General features: G+C 34.8%; 1 protein-coding gene across 1 annotated transcript; it reads left to right on the forward strand.

Annotated features, from left to right (window-relative positions):
* The first annotated feature begins 580 nt into the window (after positions 1-580).
* On the forward strand, positions 581-21092 carry LOC145561892 (suppressor of RPS4-RLD 1-like). The gene is made up of 24 exons (XM_081622020.1): positions 581-938; positions 1132-1241; positions 5183-5784; positions 7081-7125; positions 7241-7342; positions 7417-7497; positions 9050-9116; positions 11328-11428; positions 11532-11639; positions 12399-12469; positions 12610-12666; positions 13602-13710; positions 13803-13883; positions 14514-14600; positions 15537-15743; positions 16200-16534; positions 17878-17964; positions 18051-18150; positions 18556-18647; positions 18817-18855; positions 18976-19066; positions 19731-19828; positions 20142-20451; positions 20774-21092. The coding sequence occupies exons 1-23, from the start codon at positions 817-819 to the stop codon at positions 20428-20430; spliced, it is 3081 nt and encodes a 1026-aa protein (XP_081478146.1). The 5' UTR covers positions 581-816; the 3' UTR covers positions 20431-20451; positions 20774-21092.
* The last annotated feature ends 635 nt before the right edge of the window (positions 21093-21727 follow it).

The following is a 21727-nucleotide window of genomic DNA, read 5'->3' on the forward strand; positions in this document are numbered from 1 at the left end:
AATTACTCAATAATACTCTTATCCCTTTTTTTTTTGTTTTTTTTTTTTTGTTTTTTGTTTTTGTTTTTTGAGGGTGTCTGAGATATATAAGAACAACATATTGAGGAGGTGGCCAAAAAAATAACACCAACTCTAAACCATATTTTTGTTTCTTTTTTTTTCGAAAATGTAAGAAAAAAGGAAATAATTAGGACCCCTCCCTAAGAAAGGGCGACAACTTCAAACAATTTTTTTTTTATAATGTTTAGAGAGCTGCAAGGGTGGGGTGAGACTCGAACAAACTCCTAGAATTGGGAGGAAAGCTCTAACCACTTGAAGTATAATTGTATAAGATACAAGTGTACAACTACAGAACTACTAAAATCTCAAACGAAATTCTGTACTCTTGATTTCATCAAATTCGTCTATCTTACTACGGGCCCACCTTAAACGCGTTAAAAAACGCTGATGTGATGGGCCTATTACTTAGATTCAGTCCATCAGGCCCACTCAAAAAATAGGAAAGTAAAAATGGATAATAAAATTAGAAAAATAAAAAATAAAAAACCTAAAAATTGACGCAACGCCTCACAGAGACAAAGACTCAAACCATTCTCATTTCCCACAAACTCACTCGATCCCTTCCTTACCCACTGCAACTCACTTTATTTTTTATTTTTCCGGCTTTATTATTCATTTATTCATTTTTTTTTTTTTTTGCACTCGGCTAATTTTCTGTCCAATTATTTTTCCTTCCATTTTTGTAAATTGATTTATTTATATGCTGCTATGAAGTGAGAGAAAGTTATCAGTTTCTCTCTCATCAAGCAATCGTCAATGGCGTCGGGAAACTCCGAGAGAGTGGAGCTTGCGAAGCTCTGTAGCTCTCGGAACTGGTCTAAGGCTATTCGCATTCTTGATTCTCTCCTTGCTCGTTCTTCCACCATTCAAGACCTCTGGTATTTTTTATCTTCTTCATTTTTGTTTTCTTTTCCTCGATTTTTCAATTTTTTTTCGTGTTCTTCATTTTAATTTTTACTTTCGATTTTCAATTCTTTTGTCATGAATTTTGTTTAACTGATTAATTTTGTTTGATTGATTTCTAACGAATTGAATTTTTTCCGATTTTTTTCTGGTGTTGATCGAAACCAGCAATCGAGCGTTTTGTTACAGTCAATTGGAGCTCCATAAGCATGTGATTAAGGATTGCGATCGTGCGCTTGAGCTTGATCCTTGTCTTCTTCAAGCTTACATTCTTAAAGGTCAGCTTATAAATTCATTTATACCGTTACTCGATTTTTTTTTTAATTTTTTTTGTTTTTGGAGTTGTTAGGAATTTTGAAATGAATTCATCGCTGAGTTTTGTAAATTATGTGGATTTTTTTAATTAAATTTATTGATGTGTAATACTGTTCAGAGAATGAATAATCATGTAATAATTTGGTGCTGTTTAAATTTTTGTTATTAAATTAATTGGAGTAGATTATGATCAATTAAAGCGTAATTAGGGAGGCTAGTGACTAGTCACTTAACATAAGCTAATATACTAATCAATTGTGGTTTCAAAAAAATAAATAAAAACATACTAATCTATTGTACGAAGAGCTTAATGGAGACTTTATTTCTCTAGGTTTGGCCATTTTGCTGTGATCATAAGTTCACAAACCGCAGAATTGCTGAATTGGCATACAATTCAAACAACTTAAAGAGCCTGAGGCACAGGGAAGGTTGTTTGTTGTTACTGTGCATTATGTAATTAGGAGAATATGGATTTGATTTTTTTTCCAAATGAAGTCTTTTAAACCTTTAGTCCGAATTGTTTGAAATTGAGAGTGGATAAAATTAGGATTATGAAATTGATATATATTTTATAGAGTAAAGGATTATGAATTGATATATAAAATGCTAGCCTTCTTAAGAGATTAGCTCAAAAATGCAATTGAGTGTAAGGACATTAACAAACAATGTTCCTATGAGTTTGGAGTAGGGGTGGTTATTGGGCGGGTCGGTGCGGGTCATTAGTGGGGCGGGTCGTTTGCGGGTCATGATGAATATTTAGCGGGTCAGGGTCGGGTCAGGGCCAATGCGGTCAGGGTCGGGTCAGGGTCAGGGTAAAAATGAAACGGGCCATTAACGGGCCTGTACCCACATACTTCTATTTCACTACTCATGTAAACTGGAAACAAAAATACTCCTTGAAACTAATACATTTAAGTGGAAAACATAATACTCAGTATCAAAATTGGAAAAATTTTGAAATCCACAAAGTTCATATTACATCAGGCTAATACTCCTTGAATACTAATACAATGTAAGGTATTCGTGCTGCCACCAGCCCGCCACAAGTCCACAACCATAGCCTTTCATGCGTTAACAGTCTGTCAAAACACCTGCTGTATACTACTGATTTGGTTCTTTACGACAGTCAGTTCTGTGAAAAAGAAGCTAAAACAATTCGATTTGTGAAAGTCATTATACTTTGCATGAATTACATTGCTCTGTTCCTTTGAAATCCTAGCCACAATATCATTTTACATTGTTCCACGCCACACATTGAAGCTTAAACAACTCTTCAATAAGCTCTCTCCAAACTTTAGACCTCTTCTTTCTCTTTCGTTGCGGAGTGATGTATTCATTATATCCATCATCATGTGCCGTAGAAGTAGTAGTAGTATCATCGTCCATATTAAGGAACACACTGCACAATTAATGGGATTTAATTAACAATTGCCATGAACTTCTCATATAGTAGTAGTAGTAGTAGTATTAATGGGATTTAATTAACAGTAGTAGTAGTATTAATTACCATGAACTTCTCATATAGTATAAAACATCAATTCGACATTCAGATGTGCTTTGAGTATTTCAATGAAAAAGATCATAGCACAAAATATCCTTAAATTACGAAAATTAAGAACCATATACAACACAGACAACCAATGCAATGCAGATCACAATTTCCATGAAAACAAAAAATTAACATAAATTCCCACATTCTGATCAAATGGGCAGAACCAAATCATATCATGAAACCAAACAAACTTAACTAAAAAACCACAAATTCAACCAAAGTTGCAAATAATTCACAAATCTAACACAAACCCAATTCACAAACAATACCAATCACCTCAATAATCACAAACAAATAAATAAAAAAATGAATAAACCTTCCAGCAAAACTAAATTAAATTCCAGCAATCCCTATTTATATCCATAAAAATTAAATTTGCATGTAATCAAGCACATATAAAGCTAATTCCAGCAAAACTCCATTAAATTCACACCATACTACTACAACATTACTGAAATTTACCAAAATTTCAACCAAACAAAAGAAGAGGAGAGAGAAAATATACCAAACAAATTATGCTCGTCGAATTTCAATTAACTAACCTCAGTATTATCTTGAAATTGAAGGCTCGAAATTGCAATTATGAAGGTCGAAATCGCAAAGTACACATGTAGCAATTCTCTCACCTATTCGAAATCGCAATAATTTTGTAAATCAATTGAAGAACTTAGGGTTTATGGAGGTTGAAGCTCAGAAGATCGAAAAGAGGGGAGAGAATGAAATTGGAGGTTCTGGGTTTTTTTTTGACCCTTTAATTTTTCTTTGATATTAGTGGGCTGTCAATAAAAACCCATTATTGACCCTATATCTTAAAGCCCTTTAGTGACCCTGTCCACTAAAATATTAAAGGGTCAAGACCCTTTTAATTTTGGCCCGACCCTATTATCAATGGGCAGCCCTACCCATTAACCACCCCTAGTTTGGAGTAATGCGAGAGAAAGGAAGTGAAATGGAACTTCAGTGATGTTGCACCAGAGAAGTAGATCAATGGCTGGGAATGCTGCTGATACTTGCCAATTTATGCCCTTGTTCTGATTGGAAAATTTATTGTTATTAATTTGAAATACGTGCTATCTTTCATTGGAGGTATTAACTGTGTCTACAGAGATAAGATGATGGTCTCTGTTACACTTAACCTGTTATGAGAAAGATCATATTAGATGACTACATATTGCTATAGGGTATTAGTTCCCTATTTATGAGACACCTGGTTCTACAAGAACACACAAGCAACACTGATGTGATGGCCAACGATTCAAATTTTATACATGCAAAGAAACGCATGGGCTTAATCTTATGCAGTTGTTTTGCAAGTCAATACATATAAATTTATAATCTCTATGTTTGACACTTGGGAGAGATGAGCATTTGAGGGAGGACTGGAAGAGAGAAATGAATTGGTGATGAATGGATATAGGGAGATCGCTGGAGAAACTTTATTAGATATAAGCCATTTCCATTTATATTTATCAAATACTTAAATTATGTATTTAGTTTGGAGTAGGTCTGATGCTACTGCAGAAGATGCTTATACATTTTACACAATAAAATTTTCTTTTTTTTTTTTTTTTTTGGCAAATGGAACAACTCACCTCAGTCAGGGTGATTCTCAGTAAGCCGACTAAGGATAGTTGCTTTACAGTCACTCTTTTTCTTCCATTGCAATGCTTGAGGGGGTTAGTTACCCATGTAATCTGCACTCATCTGCTGTAGATTTGTTTTTGATGGAGTTTATGTGGCCCTGTGGGCGTACTCATTCCTCCCTACTCAGCACAAGGTATTTTTTTTGTTGATTGAGTTTATGTGGCCTGTGGGCATGCTCATTCCTCCCTACAGTACATGAAAAAATTGTGTACCCCTTTTGACTCAAGTCCTCAAGTGTGCATTGAACACAATTTATGGAAGCAGTATCATTTAAGTGTAATAAGGTATAACATTTTAATGCCTTCTTAGAAATCACGTGCTAGTTAATTTAGCTGCTATGTAGAATATGAAAATGAAAGGAATTTTGTCCTTTTATTGTATTTTCTGCGTGGATAATCCCAAACTATGTTTCAAAGACCTTTTTTTGAGAGGCTATCACAAAAATGTAAAACCCTCTTGTCAATTTACGTGTTCATTTGCATGGATTCTTCACCCCAAACTATGTATCAAAGGCTTAATTTCTCCAAAAGTTTCCAATGAGCAGGATCTTGGTGAGCCTAATAGCTGATCTCTAACCTGTTTATACTCTTACAGCCTTAATTCTTCACTGATGCACTCATTGTTGTATATGGTATCTCTGATGGTTTGAATTGAATATGTAAACATTATAAAATAGAAATTTGATGAGTTGTTTACCTTAAATTGTAGGTCATGCTTGTTCTGCCTTGGGAAGGAAAGATAATGCTGTGTTAGTCTGGAAGCAAGGCTATGACGTTGCTCTTAATCAGTCAGCAGATTTGAAACAATTACTAGAATTAGAAGAACTTCTTGAGAAGGAAAATGCAAATAAAAATAATCAAGAAGAGCATAGTAATGGGTCATCTGCACTACTGACAGTGTCAGAAGAAAATAGTATATGTGAACCTGCAAAGGATCCTAATAAGTTGATAGATGACACTGAAAAGAGCAGTGAATCTGACCATATGTCTGAGGTCCAAAGCAAATTGGTTCCCGAGTCTCATGGGCAAAATGGGTCAGTGGAGAAAATGAAGGAAGCGAAGAAATTTGAAAGCAAACCGAACGGTACTTACAAAAAATTGAGTAGTGAGTTGGAATCCCTCAACAAACCTAGTGAGGAACCACGCAATAAAAGTAATACTTCTAAGGTTTCAATTAAGTTGAATGGTAAGAATCTTGAAGAATTTGAGCGTAGTGACATTGTCAAGAAGAACCAGAAAGTTTGCGTTGCTCGAATTTCAAAAACAAAATCTATAAGCCTAGATTTTCGGCTATCAAGAGGGATAGCAGAGGTATGTTTTTTATCCCTCCATTTGTTTGTAGTTATCATAGGACCATGCCCTGAACTGATGATTTGCTGCTTAATGATTTTGATGTGAGCCGTAGTAGGATCATTGAGTTCTATCTCTAGTATATTCTCACTCTCTCTTTTTCCAATGTAATTGTCATTGTTTCTGCGCTGTTTGTCTCAAAAAAGTTATATCTTTTTAAATGCGGTCAGTTCATGCTTGATTTCCATACCTTACTTACGGGCATATCTGTACTTATTAATAATTGCCACAAGTGAGCTAGTTACTCATTATGATAAGGGTGGTTTGGTGATAATTTTTGAGTTGGATATGTGATAGATGTGTATGTAAGATTTTCAACAATGAGTCTATGACAATCACATTGCATTTAATTGAAAGTAGTACAATAAAAAACTTTAGCTGAACTTGATGTCCAACTTATGGCTTAGCTTAAGAGTGATCGTTGATTCGTTGTTCCCTATTACTCTCCCTTGTCCTTTTGCCCTTTTTAGAGTATTTTGTATGCGTGTGTGTACCTATTATTTGTAACTCATTAGTGGTTACACACATGAAACTTACAGTATTAGATCCTACCAAGCTCTCCTTTGTCTTTCTAGACTTCAGAGTAGTTTGTATGTGTGTGTATAACTCTAATATGTAACTCATTAGTGGTTACACACACATCAAATTTATTGGATTAGGTCCGAGCAAGGTATGGAGGAATTTATAGGATGAGATGACAATATTGACTTCTATCCATCAAATCTCTAATGACCTGAAAAGCAAGGTATCAGTGATTAGAGTAGTTCTATTGGTCACACACACACACCAAATCTGTAGGATTAGATCGCAATATGACTAAGAAAACTATCGAATTTCTACCTAACTCTCACTCAGTCATATTGTGGTCTAATCCTATGTGATAGTTTTGTTTCTAATCCTCAATATGTAAGGAGGAAGCTACAGCCTTTGACATATTCTAGTGGTAACAACATGCCATGATGTTATTTGTAATCGATGAGGTGATTTCTCTATGTGAATTTTCACAGCAAGGATAACAGAAATATATTTTCTTCGTTTCTTAATACATGCAATAAGTTGACTTTATTATACATTAAATGTCACTTTGTTGCATGTATTGAGGAATGGAGGAAGTATTACTTTTCTGAGCACATTGCATTGGGAAAAATTTAATTTATGAATATTTTCCAAATTTATCTATTATATACTTACTTCTAATCATGCTTTCATCAATTAATTTGGACTTCACTCATCAGCTTTTAATCAATATTCGTGCAGGTTAATGAGGGAAGATACACATATGCTATATCAATTTTTGACCAGGTAAGACATTATCTCTTTTGCCTTTACCACTTCTGTAATATACCTCAGAAAGGGGTTATACCTGTTGTAGTTTTGTCCAAATCTTCTCAATATTTGACTTTTGCCCCTTCTGCAGATACTGAAAGAGGATCCAAACTACCCTGAGGCATTGATAGGAAGAGGGACAGCATATGCTTTCCAACGAGAACTTGATGCAGCAATTGCGGATTTTACTAAGGTATAAAATAGATTACGGTCCTCTGTGAATCTATAATGTCTTTCTGACATGAGCTATAATAAACTTCTGTTTAGGCTATAGAAACGAACCCATCTGCTGGCGAGGCATGGAAACGTAGAGGACAAGCTCGAGCTGCTTTAGGAGACTCTGCTGGGGTAAGATTGCACTGATCTGGTGTATGATTCTTTTTGTATTTTATACCCTGATATGGCTCCAATTTATTTCTTCCTCTTACCACATCTCCCCCATCCACCCCAGAAAAAGGGAAGTTCAGGACATCAGTTTCCATTTAATTGTGATTAGATACACATTAATGTGATACAAAGGATTAGGAATTGTTGTGATGATTTTTATAACACTTTTTTTTGGAGTTGAATGATTGGATTTTTTTCAAAAAATCTTTAGATGATCAAAATTGCTTACCTTATGATATGAAGGATTGAAATTTCCTTGCATGGATTCAAGAATTTTTTATGATCAAGTTCCAAAAATTGATCCTGTTCTAGTTGCTTCACATTCTTGGCAATTTTGGTGAAAATACTTGCATGCACCTGGGTAAACCTAGTATAAGGTGCACCCAAGGGTATTAATTGCTCATACAATAAATTTCAAACACTTCAAATGAGCAATAATCTTCAAACTGTATATATTCGTAGTGAATGACTGGATATCGGATGATCTAGTAATTGGTACAAGACTTAAGATCTACTATGAAGAAAATTTAGTAACACTAAAAATGTCATGACTTGCACAAGTGAAAACTGTAGGAGTGGAAAAAATGGGCTTATTATGAATTTTGTACTATTGCTTTAGTATAAATAGCTGAATAAAGAGTAGTAGCATATGCAAACAAGTCAGTAGTTCACTTTGTGATTCATGTTCATTCCCTGGAAATTAAAATTTCTAGTTTCTTTCAAAGCTTGTTAAAGTCCTTAGATGCTACATAGGTGTACCATCTTTATTGTTAATGTCATAGTTAATAGGCTTTCATTTATCAGTTCTTTCCTCCTAGCTTTACGCACTTGTCAATGAGATTCATTGGACATTTTGTTCTCTTTTGAAGATCATAATATTTGTCCGTACTATGTTGGTATATTTTAGGTTATGCTCTAGGATTTTGTGTTATGGGTGCACTAAAGAACAAAAAGTCTACTTGCATATGTGCTTTCCAGCTGTCTGTGATTGGAAAATCTTTCCTTCAGAAAATAATTGTTTTTCCGTAATCTTGGAGAGAATGCTGTATACTTTTCTTTTTATCGGATTTTTGGTCACTAAGTCTTTCTTGGTATGCCCTTGACCAATACAGCAATGGATTGAGAGGCTCTTTTCTGTTGAGTTTTTCATTAAATTGCTGATGCTTGGCATGCCATGCAATTCACTGAAGGTTGCATTTTTTTTTTAATTTTTTTTATCTTGATTGCTAAAGCTTCATTTTCCCTTTTTTTTTTTTTTTTTTTTTTAAATAGTACTTTTGCTAGGTAGTAGACTTATGAGATTTAGATAAAATCGATATGACTTCCAGAGAGTCAACTGTTGTTAAGACTTTTACGAGCGCTTCCTTGCAATTGATTCCAAGTGTCCTCTGTCTGAGTGAATTACCTGCAGGCTAAATATACAAACTGTTTAAAGCTAGATTGCTATTTATTCAAACAAAAAAAAAAAGCTAGATTGCTATTATAAATCTTACTCACCAAATATGTAATCCAGGCTATTGATGACTTGTCCAAGGCATTGGAGTTTGAGCCCAATTCTGCTGACATACTGCATGAGAGGGGTAAGTTAAGATTTTTTTTTCAATGCATTTAGATTGTCTCTTTATCTTTTCATATCTTTCCCATAACTACAATCCCTTCATTTTTTTTTTTCCATTACCTACCTTTCTTAGTTTTCAATCTTTTCATAATGGATATTCTATTGCCTGTCATATTGGGTTTCAATTTATCATTCTGTTGTCATGTTATCTAAGCCTCTAAGGGTATAGCTTGTTGTAAAATGTGATAATAACACCCTTTGATTTAACTGTCAGAAAAATTTATATTTTGCAGGAATCCAAGATATGAATAGTAAGGTTGATTTTGACTTTTTTTGGCATTGTTTTAGTTAAAATGAAAAATAGGGCAAAAAAGGGGAATTATATTGGGATGGTACATGACACTTTGGGAGTTCTTTGGGGTTATATGGTTCGGTTCAGGGCTTGTTATGTGTCGATAATGTGATTCAAGGAAGGCAATGTTATTGGTGATGAGGAGCATTGTTTACATGCTTGTTTTTATGAATTTTATTTTACGTATTTTATCTGATAAAATAGGGATTGGCAATAACTAAGGGTAGATGGAAAATGTTGAAGAAAAATAAGTGATGATTTTTAATCAATAATGATTATTCTAGTCAACCATGAGATGAGCTTCCATTCATGGATACTTTAACAAACAAAGGCTTCACTATGAAATTATAATTGTAAACTACCAAAACCAATAATGGTAACGGCTTGTGTAACCCCAATATAAACAACTCATGCATGCATTAACAAAAGTAATGTGTGGGCTTGGGCTTGGTAACCCAATGGGTTTCTAAACAGTTTGATAGAACCTTAGGATGCCAAGTTGGAATTGTCTCTTGCAATTCTTGAATACCCTTATAATAAAATTTTAAAGTAGCCATATAATTAAACCAACCTCATTATTGGAATTTTATTGACCTGCTCATAGACTTTGTTATGATTCCAAACTAACTTTTATGACCCCAAGGGGCACCTCCTACATATACTTAAATTTTTTTAAAAAAATATCCCGAAATCGGTCCGAAAGCGTGGATTATAGGCTTATAGCCTTCAATTTTGGATAATTTTTTTACTTTTCCAATCCAGAAAAGAAAGAGGATGAGGTGCTTTCCATGGACCTCATGGGTTGTTGGAATCATCTACTTTGTCTGTATCCTATCAATTTAGGCGGTTACATACATACCTCCCTTCATCGATTCAAGGCTACAACAGGATGTTATGTGACATTTTGTGACTGACTAGTGGTCTTATATTGTTCCAAACAACATTATATGACCATGTGATGCATCCCTATTACTGGACCTTTTGATGTCGGGTACTTAAATATCTGAAAATGGCCTATTTTGTGTATTCAAGCCTTCAAATTTTGCCTATATACAACATTTTTGGACTCGGCAAGGTTTAGCATCAAGGAAGGTGGTTCTTGGGGTTCCCAAAAGGCTTGGAAAAGGCCTTGGAAGGTTTACTTGGTGTCTAAAGCCATCTCATACATGTTGGCCCATCAATCGTTATCATTTCTTAGGATGCCTTGCCTTGCCTAGCCTTGGCATTGTGTTGCATTGCTTAATGCTTAGGCTTGGCCTTGTGTTGCATTGCTTTGGCTTGGCCTTGTGTTGCTTTGCCTAGAAACAATGGTTATTATGGAAGATGATGTTTTAAAGACTACTTCGTATGGGTTTTTAATTTTTCAACTTGGCTGTTGCTTTAACCCTTTTTCCAAGCAATTGAATTCTGATGAAGTGTCACAGTTTACCAATCATTATGTGAAATAATGCTGAGATAATCTCCTACTATGAAAATCACAATAGGTAGAGTGAGTACAATCTGGCTATGAGGTTAGGAGTTCAAACCTTGACCTTCTTAATTTTCTATTTGGCTTTTCCATCAAGATCCATCATGGCTACCAGCCTTTACTAGATGCTAAACTGCCAGTTCCTAGGTTCTGGCTGAGTCTTTCAAAATATTTTTTGGGAAGACTTTTCTCTTGATGGTTCTTTTTGGTTGGAGGTTTAGTCCTTGAAGAACTAGAAATTACTGATAATTTATTTTACTGCAATGCACTTATCATGATTCTGATTTTGGATTAAGTACATGGATGATTTTTTGACTGGTGTGGCAATCAACAATGCTTAAGAGTAAAAACCCAGCACTGTTTATGGTAGGCAGAATCTGATATATATTTATGACTTTATGTTTGCTGTTCAGGTATTGTTAATTTCAAGTTTAAGGATTTTGGTTCAGCTGTGAAAGACCTTTCTACATGTGTCAAGCTTGATAAGGGCAATAAATCTGCATACACTTATTTGGTGAGTTTCTCATTTTATAATGTGGATATTGGATCACAAGAAATTGTATGCATGTCTGTCTTCCTCCTCCTCTTGGTGACTGGCTTAAGTATCATATCATTAGGGTCTGTCCTTATCATCAATTGGTGAGTACAAGAGAGCAGAGGAGTCGCATATGAAAGCACTCGAATTTGACCGTGATTTTCTTGAGGCTTGGACTCATCTAACACAGGTACTGTGTATCAACTTCCCTCTTCATTCTCACATTCTTCTATCATGAATTTGTTCCTCAAGCTGAGTTCCGTTGTCTGTAATTTGGGATATCATCATAACTGATTAGTTCCCATCTTGAATGTTCAACATTTTAGAATTGACTTTGAAAGAGAAACCTATTACTATCATTTTGTTTCTCAGTATATCAGAATAGTCTTTGCACTTATCATAAAGCATAATTTTAGGTGATAAATTGTTTGGTTATCTATTGTTATCTTATTGAAAAGGTAGATGTGACGGGAGATATGGGGATGTGCTTTTTATTCTAACAGAGAGAGTACGGAGTTCTTTTGTTTAGTAGTGGCGAAAGAAAGATGAAGAGAGAAAACAATTTTGGGTAAAGGGAGTATCTATACATATATGTTTTTAATTTCGTGTTTGCAGTACGAGTGCAAAACATACTTGACTAGATTGGTGATTTCAGCTTTCACTTTTCAAGAAGCTCAAATTAATTTTAGTATTAATTGATACTGCAAGTGCAATTCCTCATATCTTTTGTTTGGTTTTACAGTACAATTTCTATTGCCTATTAGTTCATAGCTACTTATTTAGTTTTTAATCAATAAGTTTTGATGTTACTTGCTTTGATTGTGCTGTAATCCTGTAAGACTTATTCAACTAGATTTTTGTTATGTCTTCATAGAGTAATCAAATTTACTGGAGTATCAACAAATTTGTCAATACCAGCTTAATGATCTGTAATTTTTCGTGGGTGCAGCTCTATCAAGATTTGGCAAATACAGCTAAGGCTTTTGAATGCCTTACACGAGCTCTAGAGATTGACGGGGGGTAATGTTGTGAATATTTCTCTATTCATGGCTTGATGTGGTTAATGATGTGGATTGTGTACTAGTCCCATCTCAATTGAATATGCATTCCTCTTTGTTGAGCTCTTACTTAAAGTTTCCGTGTATTATGGTCTAAATTAGGTATGCAAAAGCATATTACTTGCGTGGATTGCTTCATCATGGAATGGGAGATCACAGGTATGGCCATATTGCCAATTAAATTAATTTTAGGCTTTAGGGTGTTAAAGGGAAAAATATGTAGGATGAAAGCTGATTCCACACCACATGCAATGGGCATGTGTAATCTATGGTCAAATGAATAAATATAGTAAAACACGACTAATATTTGTACATGAAACTCCTTAGCTAGTGAAATTGTTTTGTATAGCAAACTAGTTGAAATTATACTATTTTAACAAAAAAAAGAAGGAAATTTGCCTAATACAACTAGCAAAAGTACCCATTTTGCGGAGTACAACCTCTTAAGTCTATTTTTATAAATTACAATTTAAAAACACACCCAACCTATAAAACTACAACCAAGAATTGGATTCCGACCATTTTAACCTTGGTTTTAAAAAGCGCGCCTCGAGCGCGCCTTGCTCCCAGGTTCTGGGAAATGGGCTTAAACTAGGCGAGGCTCAGCCACCTACGGAAGGCGCGCGCCTCGTGCGCCTCAAAGCGCCTTTGGTAAGACGCGCCTTTGCGCCTCAAGAAAAATAACTAAGATTTAAGTTATAAATTGAAGAATGATGGACATTTTTTCAAATTCAAACTACCTTAGCTTTATATATATCATTCTTTAATGTATTATGAATCTTTTTAATTGGTATTAAGTACAATCAAAGTAAAAAATAATTTGAAATAAATATATAAATACATGCGCCTTGCAAACAAAAGGCGCGCGCCTTCGCCTCGCGCCTAGGCTGCAAGGACCATTTGCGCCTTGGTGCGCCTTGCGCCTTTTAAAACTAGGATTTTAACGGGAATGTAACATCTTTTTCCATCATCTGTGCAATACACCTGCTTCTGCTTGTTTATTGCTAGCTGCCATGGGTAATTCTCTAATGTGTTCTTCTTTGCTAATTGCCATTTCCACTTATTGACATATGGATGGAGTTCCTTAACAACAGGAATGCCATAAAGGATATATCTATGGCGCTTAATATCGAGACCTCAAACGTAGAGTGTCTGTATTTAAGAGCATCCTGTCACCATGCCCTAGGACAATTCAAAGAAGCGGTATAAAGATTCAGCTTCAACTTATTACCTACCATTTATGTTATTTCTAAGAGTAGTATTCATATTGTTTAGTATTCATCTTATGAAACCAGGTCAAAGACTATGATGCTGCTTTAGATTTGGAATTAGACTCTATGGAAAAATTTGTGCTTCAGTGCCTTGCATTTTACCAGGTGATATTTTTATAACAGTTTTTTATACACTATTGCTTAATCTCACTAATTTGCATTCCATCTGTACCATTGTGATTGTCATAGTTAAAAAACTTGGATGTTGCCAACTTACGTTTTTCCTATGCTAGTATTTATACTACTTCGGATGTAATATCCTCAATGGCTGTAAATCTATTTTACTCACTAGTTTGTGTGAAGACTATGAACTGCATTTTATTGACTTAGTCAGATAATTTTTTGGTACATAAACTAGTGGAAAAAATGGATGGAGTATCAAGAAAAATGGACTGGCATATATCTTGCAGGCCGTAATTATTGCCATACTGGTTTCCCTGGTATCCGGAATCAAATGTTTTGAGCACAACAATATCTTCCATCTGCCACATATTGGTGTTCAAATTAGTTTAATTATGGAAGTTTTAATTTCTTTTGTGTTTCACTGCTTCTCACAAGAACTTCCTGTAGGAGAATTGAGTTACATGTTATTTTATGATAATGTGCCTTCATAACTAGATAAAGTAGTCAGGAATTGTTTCAGTATATTTTAAATGCCTAATGTACTTCATTGCTTCCTTAAATTTGATTATGTGTTATGCTGAAAATTGAACGTTCTCTGTTTTGTCTAAGCAGAAGGAACTGGCTCTTTATACAGCTTCAAAACTAAACAGTGAGTTTTGCTCGTTTGACATTGATGGTGACATCGATCCCCTCTTTAAGGTGATATTACTGTTATACTTTGTATCTTTGTTAAATTTTAGAATTTTTGTATTAAAAAGATATTTCTAACCAGTAGCTACTAGCCTACTACCTTCTTTCTAAGGTTTTTAAAGTCTGAACTCTATTTATGCTTTTTTAAATTCAAATGTGTAACCTGTGCATAGTCATCTACACTTATAAGGCTAAAAATTTATAAGCATTCTTTATTTCATTGTCTAGATGATATCCAATTATGTGCATATATATAGCATTCTTCCTTGCGGCTGAAATGCTTCTATGTGGTTAGACTGTTTACACAAATTTTAAGATGTATTTAGAACAATTTTACTATGAAATATAGAAACTACCTAACTCTAAGGCGCTTCCTATCCTAATGGGGTCTAACTATCTTATCATGGTATGCAATGAGCCATTGCTGTAAACCTTGGTTGTTGCGATTTTAGTCAAAAAAATATATAAAAAAACAAAAAATTATGGAGGAAGTGGTAGTAGTATAAAGTGATAATTTGCAGAAGATTGTAAGGGTTGAGTTGTCTTTTGTTATCTAAAACAGTAAGGCTTAGATTACCATTGATTGTCCTGGTGGCCACTTACCCTTCATGTCTGTTTGCAACTCTGATATCGTAATTGTAACTGCATTGTTCTTGTGTATAGCTGAGGTGTTGGTCTAGGGTGAGTTATGATGTCTTTATGCATTGTTGATGTCCTATCACATGAAACTGGTGACATAACAACATTGTTCCACCATTTAAAGTCAGGACATTATTATATTACGTTGTTCTAATGTGCAATGTATGCTCTGCTAGTTTCCCCCACAAGAATTTATAGGGCTCGTACAAGAATTAATAATGACGTGAAAGCCTGAAAGTTGCCACATTCACTTATAGCAATATATGGTACTAATCAAGTGATCATATCCTTTGTTGCCAATCTCAGGAATACTGGTGCAAAAGATTGCACCCCAAGGATGTATGTGAAAAGGTCTATAGGCAACCTACATTGCGGGACTCCCTGAAAAAAGGTAAACTCAGGAAGCAAGATTTGGCTATGACAAAGCAGAAGACTGCTCTTATTCATGCTGCAGATTTCATTGGACAGAAGATTCAATACAATGCTACAGGCTTCTTGCCCAATAGGCGCCAGGTGAATCTTCTATTGTAATTCTGTTGTTTTATAAAATTATAAGAGATTATTGGACCTTTTGTTCTCGCTATGGAGTTTTATACCTAATTTATTGTGTGCTAATTCCAACCTTCCAATCACATTTTGTTTTGATTGATAAGTATTTATCTGATTTGAAAGGTACCACTGCTGTTGCCCTCTCATTATCTCTATTCTCTACCCCCTTATCTCATTCCAAAAATAAAGGCTTGATGACCCAATGAGTTGCCATTCCTGCATTTTCTTGTGGTGTACTCAATTGGCATGTAGCAGAGATGCAGAACCTTTTAGTTGTAGAATAACAGACATCGGCCTCCTAATGCATGAGGAATTATTGATCTTTGTGTTGAACTTGGTTGTTCTATTTTATTATCATGTACTATCTTAATCCTCTTTGCTCTTACTAGTAAAGTATTGACAAGTATTGATCATCCTTAGCATCGTATGGCGGGATTGGCTGCTATTGAAATAGCCCAAAAAGTTTCAAGGGCCTGGCGAGCTTTGCAGGCAGAATTGAAGAATACTGGTAAAAATACTGGTAAACATGGCAGGAGAGCTCGGAAAAGGGAAACTGTAAATATGCCAAGTCAGAACAGAGGTGGTCCTTGTTGCAGTACTAGTAGTTCATCAGACACTTCAACTTCGCATGGCATTTTAGAAGACAGGCCATCTTCACGAATGATGATGTCATGGCAAGATGTGTATTCCTTGGCTGTAAAGTGGAGACAAATCTCAGAACCTTGTGATCCTGTTGTGTGGATCAACAAGTTGAGGTAATACACATTAACTTGTTTTTGCAGCCATAAATAGAGTGTACCTTGCACTTCAACTCAGTGCTTATATTTGTGCTGTTAACAATACCCATGAGTCAGTAGTAAGATCTTTGATGGGAGAGGGAGGAATTTAAATTTTTTTTTTTTCCAAGATAAGTTAACAACCTAATATCTAAAATTCTAAATGCATCAGATACTAAAGGTTAATACTCTTGTAGAACAATCATAAAAAGTCTAATTGATCATAACAAAAACCTAAAATATACAAAGTATTGATAACAATGTCATATCTCAAATCCAATATAACTAGCCTATTTTACTAGAACCAAGACAATCACTACACTCTTTGGTGTCGTCTCCTCAAATTTGCAACTTGTCCTTGATAAGCAGCCCATGCATTGCCTTTCTCCTTCTCATCCAGCCCATTTGTCATCCTTTTCTTCTCTGCATAGATTGTGGCCTGTAAGCCTGTTGCTTCCCCCCTCATCATCATCAGCATAATCATTGCTTTTCCTTTTGATCATGGGTTATGTATCCTTCACTGGTTGGTGCTTGATTTGGACATGTCTGAGCATCTGATTTTCTCCCGTTCCAACTACAGGGTATGATAGAAAACATATGCAGAATATTCTCTAACTACGTCTAGAATGTATGTGTAAAATAATATTTTTGCATATCTTAGATTATTTTTACATATATTGTTAGTAACCTAATATAATCTATCTATACTTATATATTAAAAAGCGTTCCTAAAAATGTCAATGTGCCACGTGTATTCCATTCTTGCACCAACATAATACCACATCATCATTCAATATGCCACTTGTATCTCTAGCATATTTTTGTTTCATGTCATGATTAACCAAAAATACATACAATAAGGTTTGAACACAAGACCTCTTTGAATGAAGACCAACTTATTATCATCTAAGCTAGAAACTAATCATGTTCAATCTACGCACATAAATATAAAAATACATATTAGAAATAAAAGCAAAAATTATTCAAAACTATTTATTATTGTCATTGTATTATTATAATTTACTGACAGTAAAAAAATTCTTTCAAGCTCTTTAATAATATTAATAAAATACTCAAAGTAACATCCGGAGCAACGCCCGGGCCGAACACTAGTTAGATATCTAATTACAACTCTATAAATATTGATCAATGGAAATCACTCTAAGGAGTTTTATGTTATCTTACAATAACCTGAAATACTTAAGTTTAGACTTAAGCTCTTCTTTTCATTCATAATTTGAAAATTTTGATTGTCAATTTCCCATTTTAGAATGCAGCTCATGCCTTCAGGATATAGAACTAATAATTTTTTTGCCTTTCAGTGAAGAGTTTAATGCTGGTTTTGGGTCTCGTACTCCAATCATTCTAGGACAAGCAAGAGTTGTCCGCTATTTCCCTAACTTTCACAGGTAATGAGGTCCTTTCGCCTCTCCCTTTAATATAGATTGAAGCTTTCAATGATCCCTGTTTGAAATTCTGTATGACTGTACCTCAGAACAATAAATGCTGCCAAGGCTGCAATAAAGGAAAAGAAGCATGCGTGCAGTAAGGCTGATGCTGTTATCAACTTATCTGATGACAGCAAGTTGCAAAATGTAAGTGAAACTTCTTCTATCTGAGTATGTCTCTTTCTGCATTGGTAACTGGTAAGTCATGATAGTTCTACTAACTTTATTACATGACTACCCACTTTCCATTTCAACCCGTTTCATGACATTCTACCCACCTTTATTGGTAAACTTTACTTCCTCTTCTCCTAATATTGCAACAATTACTATTTTAGGAAGTTTTACAAATACTGCAATATTTCCTTATTTGCTCATTGTTTCTCTCTATATCTCCCCTTATGGGTCTATATCTGTATGCTTCACATCATTTTACTCAGATTATAAGCTATCTGAGTAAGGCTTATTTAAGTTATTCGCATCATTTTCTGTATGCTTATAAGTTTTGTCCTCTAGTAGTGCCTTTTGAATCTAGTCTTTATCAACTATATGCAGATTATGCTAGCTGATTCCTGCTCTGATCTACACAAAGCTGTTGGTGAGGACTTCTGGGTGTCTACTTGGTGCAACAGTATGGCATTTGAGGGGTAAGTATATGCTTGTGATTATAAATATATATTTATATGGCTTTAACACAATTTTACATGTAATGAACTCCGACTTCATTACCTTTCTCATTATCATCATCAGTACTGTAAGGATTACTATAGTAGTTGAAATTTATGGTGAAATTAACTTCTTGTTTGACTCTCTCAGAAAGCAGTTGGAGGGGACAAGAATCACCCTTTTGAAATCGTATGATCTTAATTCTTTGATTTGCATGATTAGTCTGGTATATTTGTCTCAGCACATTTTCTCTAAGCAATAAGTTGCTGCAACACTAATTGTGCCTACCTTTATGTGATGTCTTTTTAGGGGAGAACGTGGATATGATTTTGCAATAAGAACACCCTGTACACCTTCTAGATGGAATGAGTTTGATACTGAAATGGCAATGGCATGGGAGGTTTGTGTATAAATTGCTATGTGCTGCTGTCATCTGTTCTTTTTCCCTCTCCCTAGTTCAATTCTGTCTTTGAGTTTGTCCATGTATCTTCTAAAGCTGTTATTTATCAGTAGTTCTGAAACACAATTTTCACTGCATCTTATTTACGAAATTCATTGTAAAGTAAATAATTGATTTACTTACCCTGCTATTACTGTTACCTCGGTGCAATCTTGAGAACTTGAGCCTCTTCACTGAGGTCTTTTTTCATGAAATAGAGGGTATATTTTCGAGATTTTTTTTCCTCGTTATTCTCGTTAAGTTATCTGGCCTTCTGGTGAAACATAATGTGCGGGCTAGAATATGGAAACGAAGTTCATAGTCTCTGCTTGTATGACATTATTTGGCATACATATTAAATCTCAATGTATGATCCTGTAACATATTGTGCTTCATTTAGAAACATAAGATCCAACCTGGTCAATATTTTGTTGGCAAAAAATACGGAGTTTGTGGGCTTGTGGCTTGTTGGTACTATTGTATTAAATCAATCTTTTTGGCCTACGATTTAGATCATAACTATGTTCTTTTTTTTTCACCTTTTTCAAGAATTTATTAGAAACAGCTATTGTATGTTTTGCTTCTATTTTCCTGATGTAAAAACTCTTAAATATTGTGCTTGTAGGCTTTGTGCAATGCGTATTGTGGCGAGGCTTATGGGTCTACTGATTTCAATGCCCTTGAAAATGTCAGAGATGCAATTTTGAGGATGACATACTACTGGTATGACAACTTTTATTGCTTGCTTATTGGTGTTACATTTTGCGTGTTCGAATTGTTGCAGTGGCTATGATATCCTCTTTTCTGCTGCCCGTTTTAATTCATCTTATTTTTTTGAAAAGGTCTTTGATTAGTTTGTTTACTGTCTGTTTTGTTTGGATGGGAGAACTTCCGTGTTTTGCTTCTTTTCTTTTCGTTTGTTTTTCATTTAATTTTAACATGGTGTGCTTTTGGATGTCCTATTATTTTAATTGTAGATTATGATATTGATATAGAGAATTAACTAAAATTCACTGAATTTGATATTCCAATGCAGGTATAATTTCATGCCACTGTCCAGAGGTTCTGCTGTGGTTGGATTTGTAGTTTTGCTGGGATTGTGTCTTGCAGCAAATATGGAGTTCTCTGGAAGTATTCCAGAAGGAATGCAAATTGACTGGGAAGCTATTCTTACTTTCGATCCTGACTCCTTTGTGGAATCTGTGAAAAAATGGCTGTATCCCAATCTTAAGGCGACGACATCTTGGAAAGAATACCCAGATGTTGCATCAACCCTTTCAACTACTGGGTCCGTCATTGCTGCTCTCAGCACTTACAATAACTGATATCTTCAAATTTGTGAAGAGGTAATTGAAACGGTGCAGAGACCCCTCCCTCCCTTCATTGTTTGATTTCTGAGAGGACCTTGAAATGAGGCTGGCAAGTTATATATAACTTGCTCCCTCGCTCATAGTCATACTTTATTCTGCTACTAATTTAGAAAGACCACAGTTTCATCATGCTATACTACAGAATACTTTGGATTCTTTCTTCCTTTTGAGATTATTACTTGGAAGTTTTTCTTTAAATATATATTTTAATGAGGATCCTCTCGATGTCGAAAATTCAAATTATACCCATCATCTAGTGGCTTGAAGATGTTATTCACAGTTACCTGTTTATATGCAGTGAAAATGCTGCTGTAGCATGGATCCTTATGACGGCAAAAGGAGCCGTGGTTGAGAACTTGAGATCGATGTAAAATAGACCACAGTTGTCATCTTATTTATTTAAACTGTTATATGTTGTACATTAGTTATTTCTTTTTTTCTATATTTGATATATTCTTTTCTCAGTTGCACCATTTTCCCAATAAATTTCGTATTTTTTCTGTAGGGATAGTGATAGTTTGTTCCTGTGTGGGATGTTCAATTCCTCCTACTCTCTAAACCCTTGTATCTTTTAGCTGATTGCATATATGCTTTGTATAGAAAATTAAGTTTCCTTTGTTTTTAAATAAACTTGCATTGCAAACAATACTTATAATCTCCCCAATAACAACACCAATCAGAAGTTGATAAACACAACAATTTGAATATTGAGAAAAGCTGTCAGCTTCGGAACTCTGAAGGTCATATGTTCACAGTTTATTTACCAGGTCAGAGTCCAAAGTCCCAGGGGAACACTGAACACCGGAACAGGGTCATGATGATGATCTAGAGTACAAAGGGATCGATGTAGAGTCTAAAATGGAGCCTATTCAACTTTCCGGTGAGTTTTACATTAACCAAGCAAAACATGAGCTATAGTTGGCTAGAAGCTCGGAAATTGCATAATACAACCTTAAAAGTTAAAACTACTCTTCAAAAACAATTACAATTAAATTCTTTTTAAATCCTTATAATTACAATTACAATTACAATTGAACTTTGGATTAGTTCAATAACTTATGGCTAAAGACATGACACCATAAAAATAGCACGAAATCTAGTTCAATCATTTAAATCCTTATATATATTGGTCGCACTTTTGACTTTCAACAGGAATGTTTAATAATTAGTCCTGGCAAATGGGTTGTTCGGGTCAGGTACGGGTCAATTAACATTCGGGTTGGGTATGGGTCGGATCATTTTGGGTTTCGGG

Source organism: Chenopodium album, chromosome 10 (genome assembly GCF_948465745.1).
Source record: "Chenopodium album chromosome 10, dcCheAlbu1.1, whole genome shotgun sequence".
NCBI classification, from domain to species: domain Eukaryota; kingdom Viridiplantae; phylum Streptophyta; class Magnoliopsida; order Caryophyllales; family Amaranthaceae; genus Chenopodium; species Chenopodium album.

Bases quoted from the DNA above. Each gene is read 5' to 3' on its own strand.
- LOC145561892 (XM_081622020.1), top strand. From the start codon at position 817: ATGGCGTCGGGAAACTCCGAGAGAGTGGAGCTTGCGAAGCTCTGTAGC. The intron at 11,429-11,531 runs GTGAGTTTCTCA...TCATATCATTAG, and splicing joins AATCTGCATACACTTATTTG to GGTCTGTCCTTATCATCAAT. The intron at 12,667-13,601 runs GTATGGCCATAT...CCTTAACAACAG, and splicing joins CATGGAATGGGAGATCACAG to GAATGCCATAAAGGATATAT.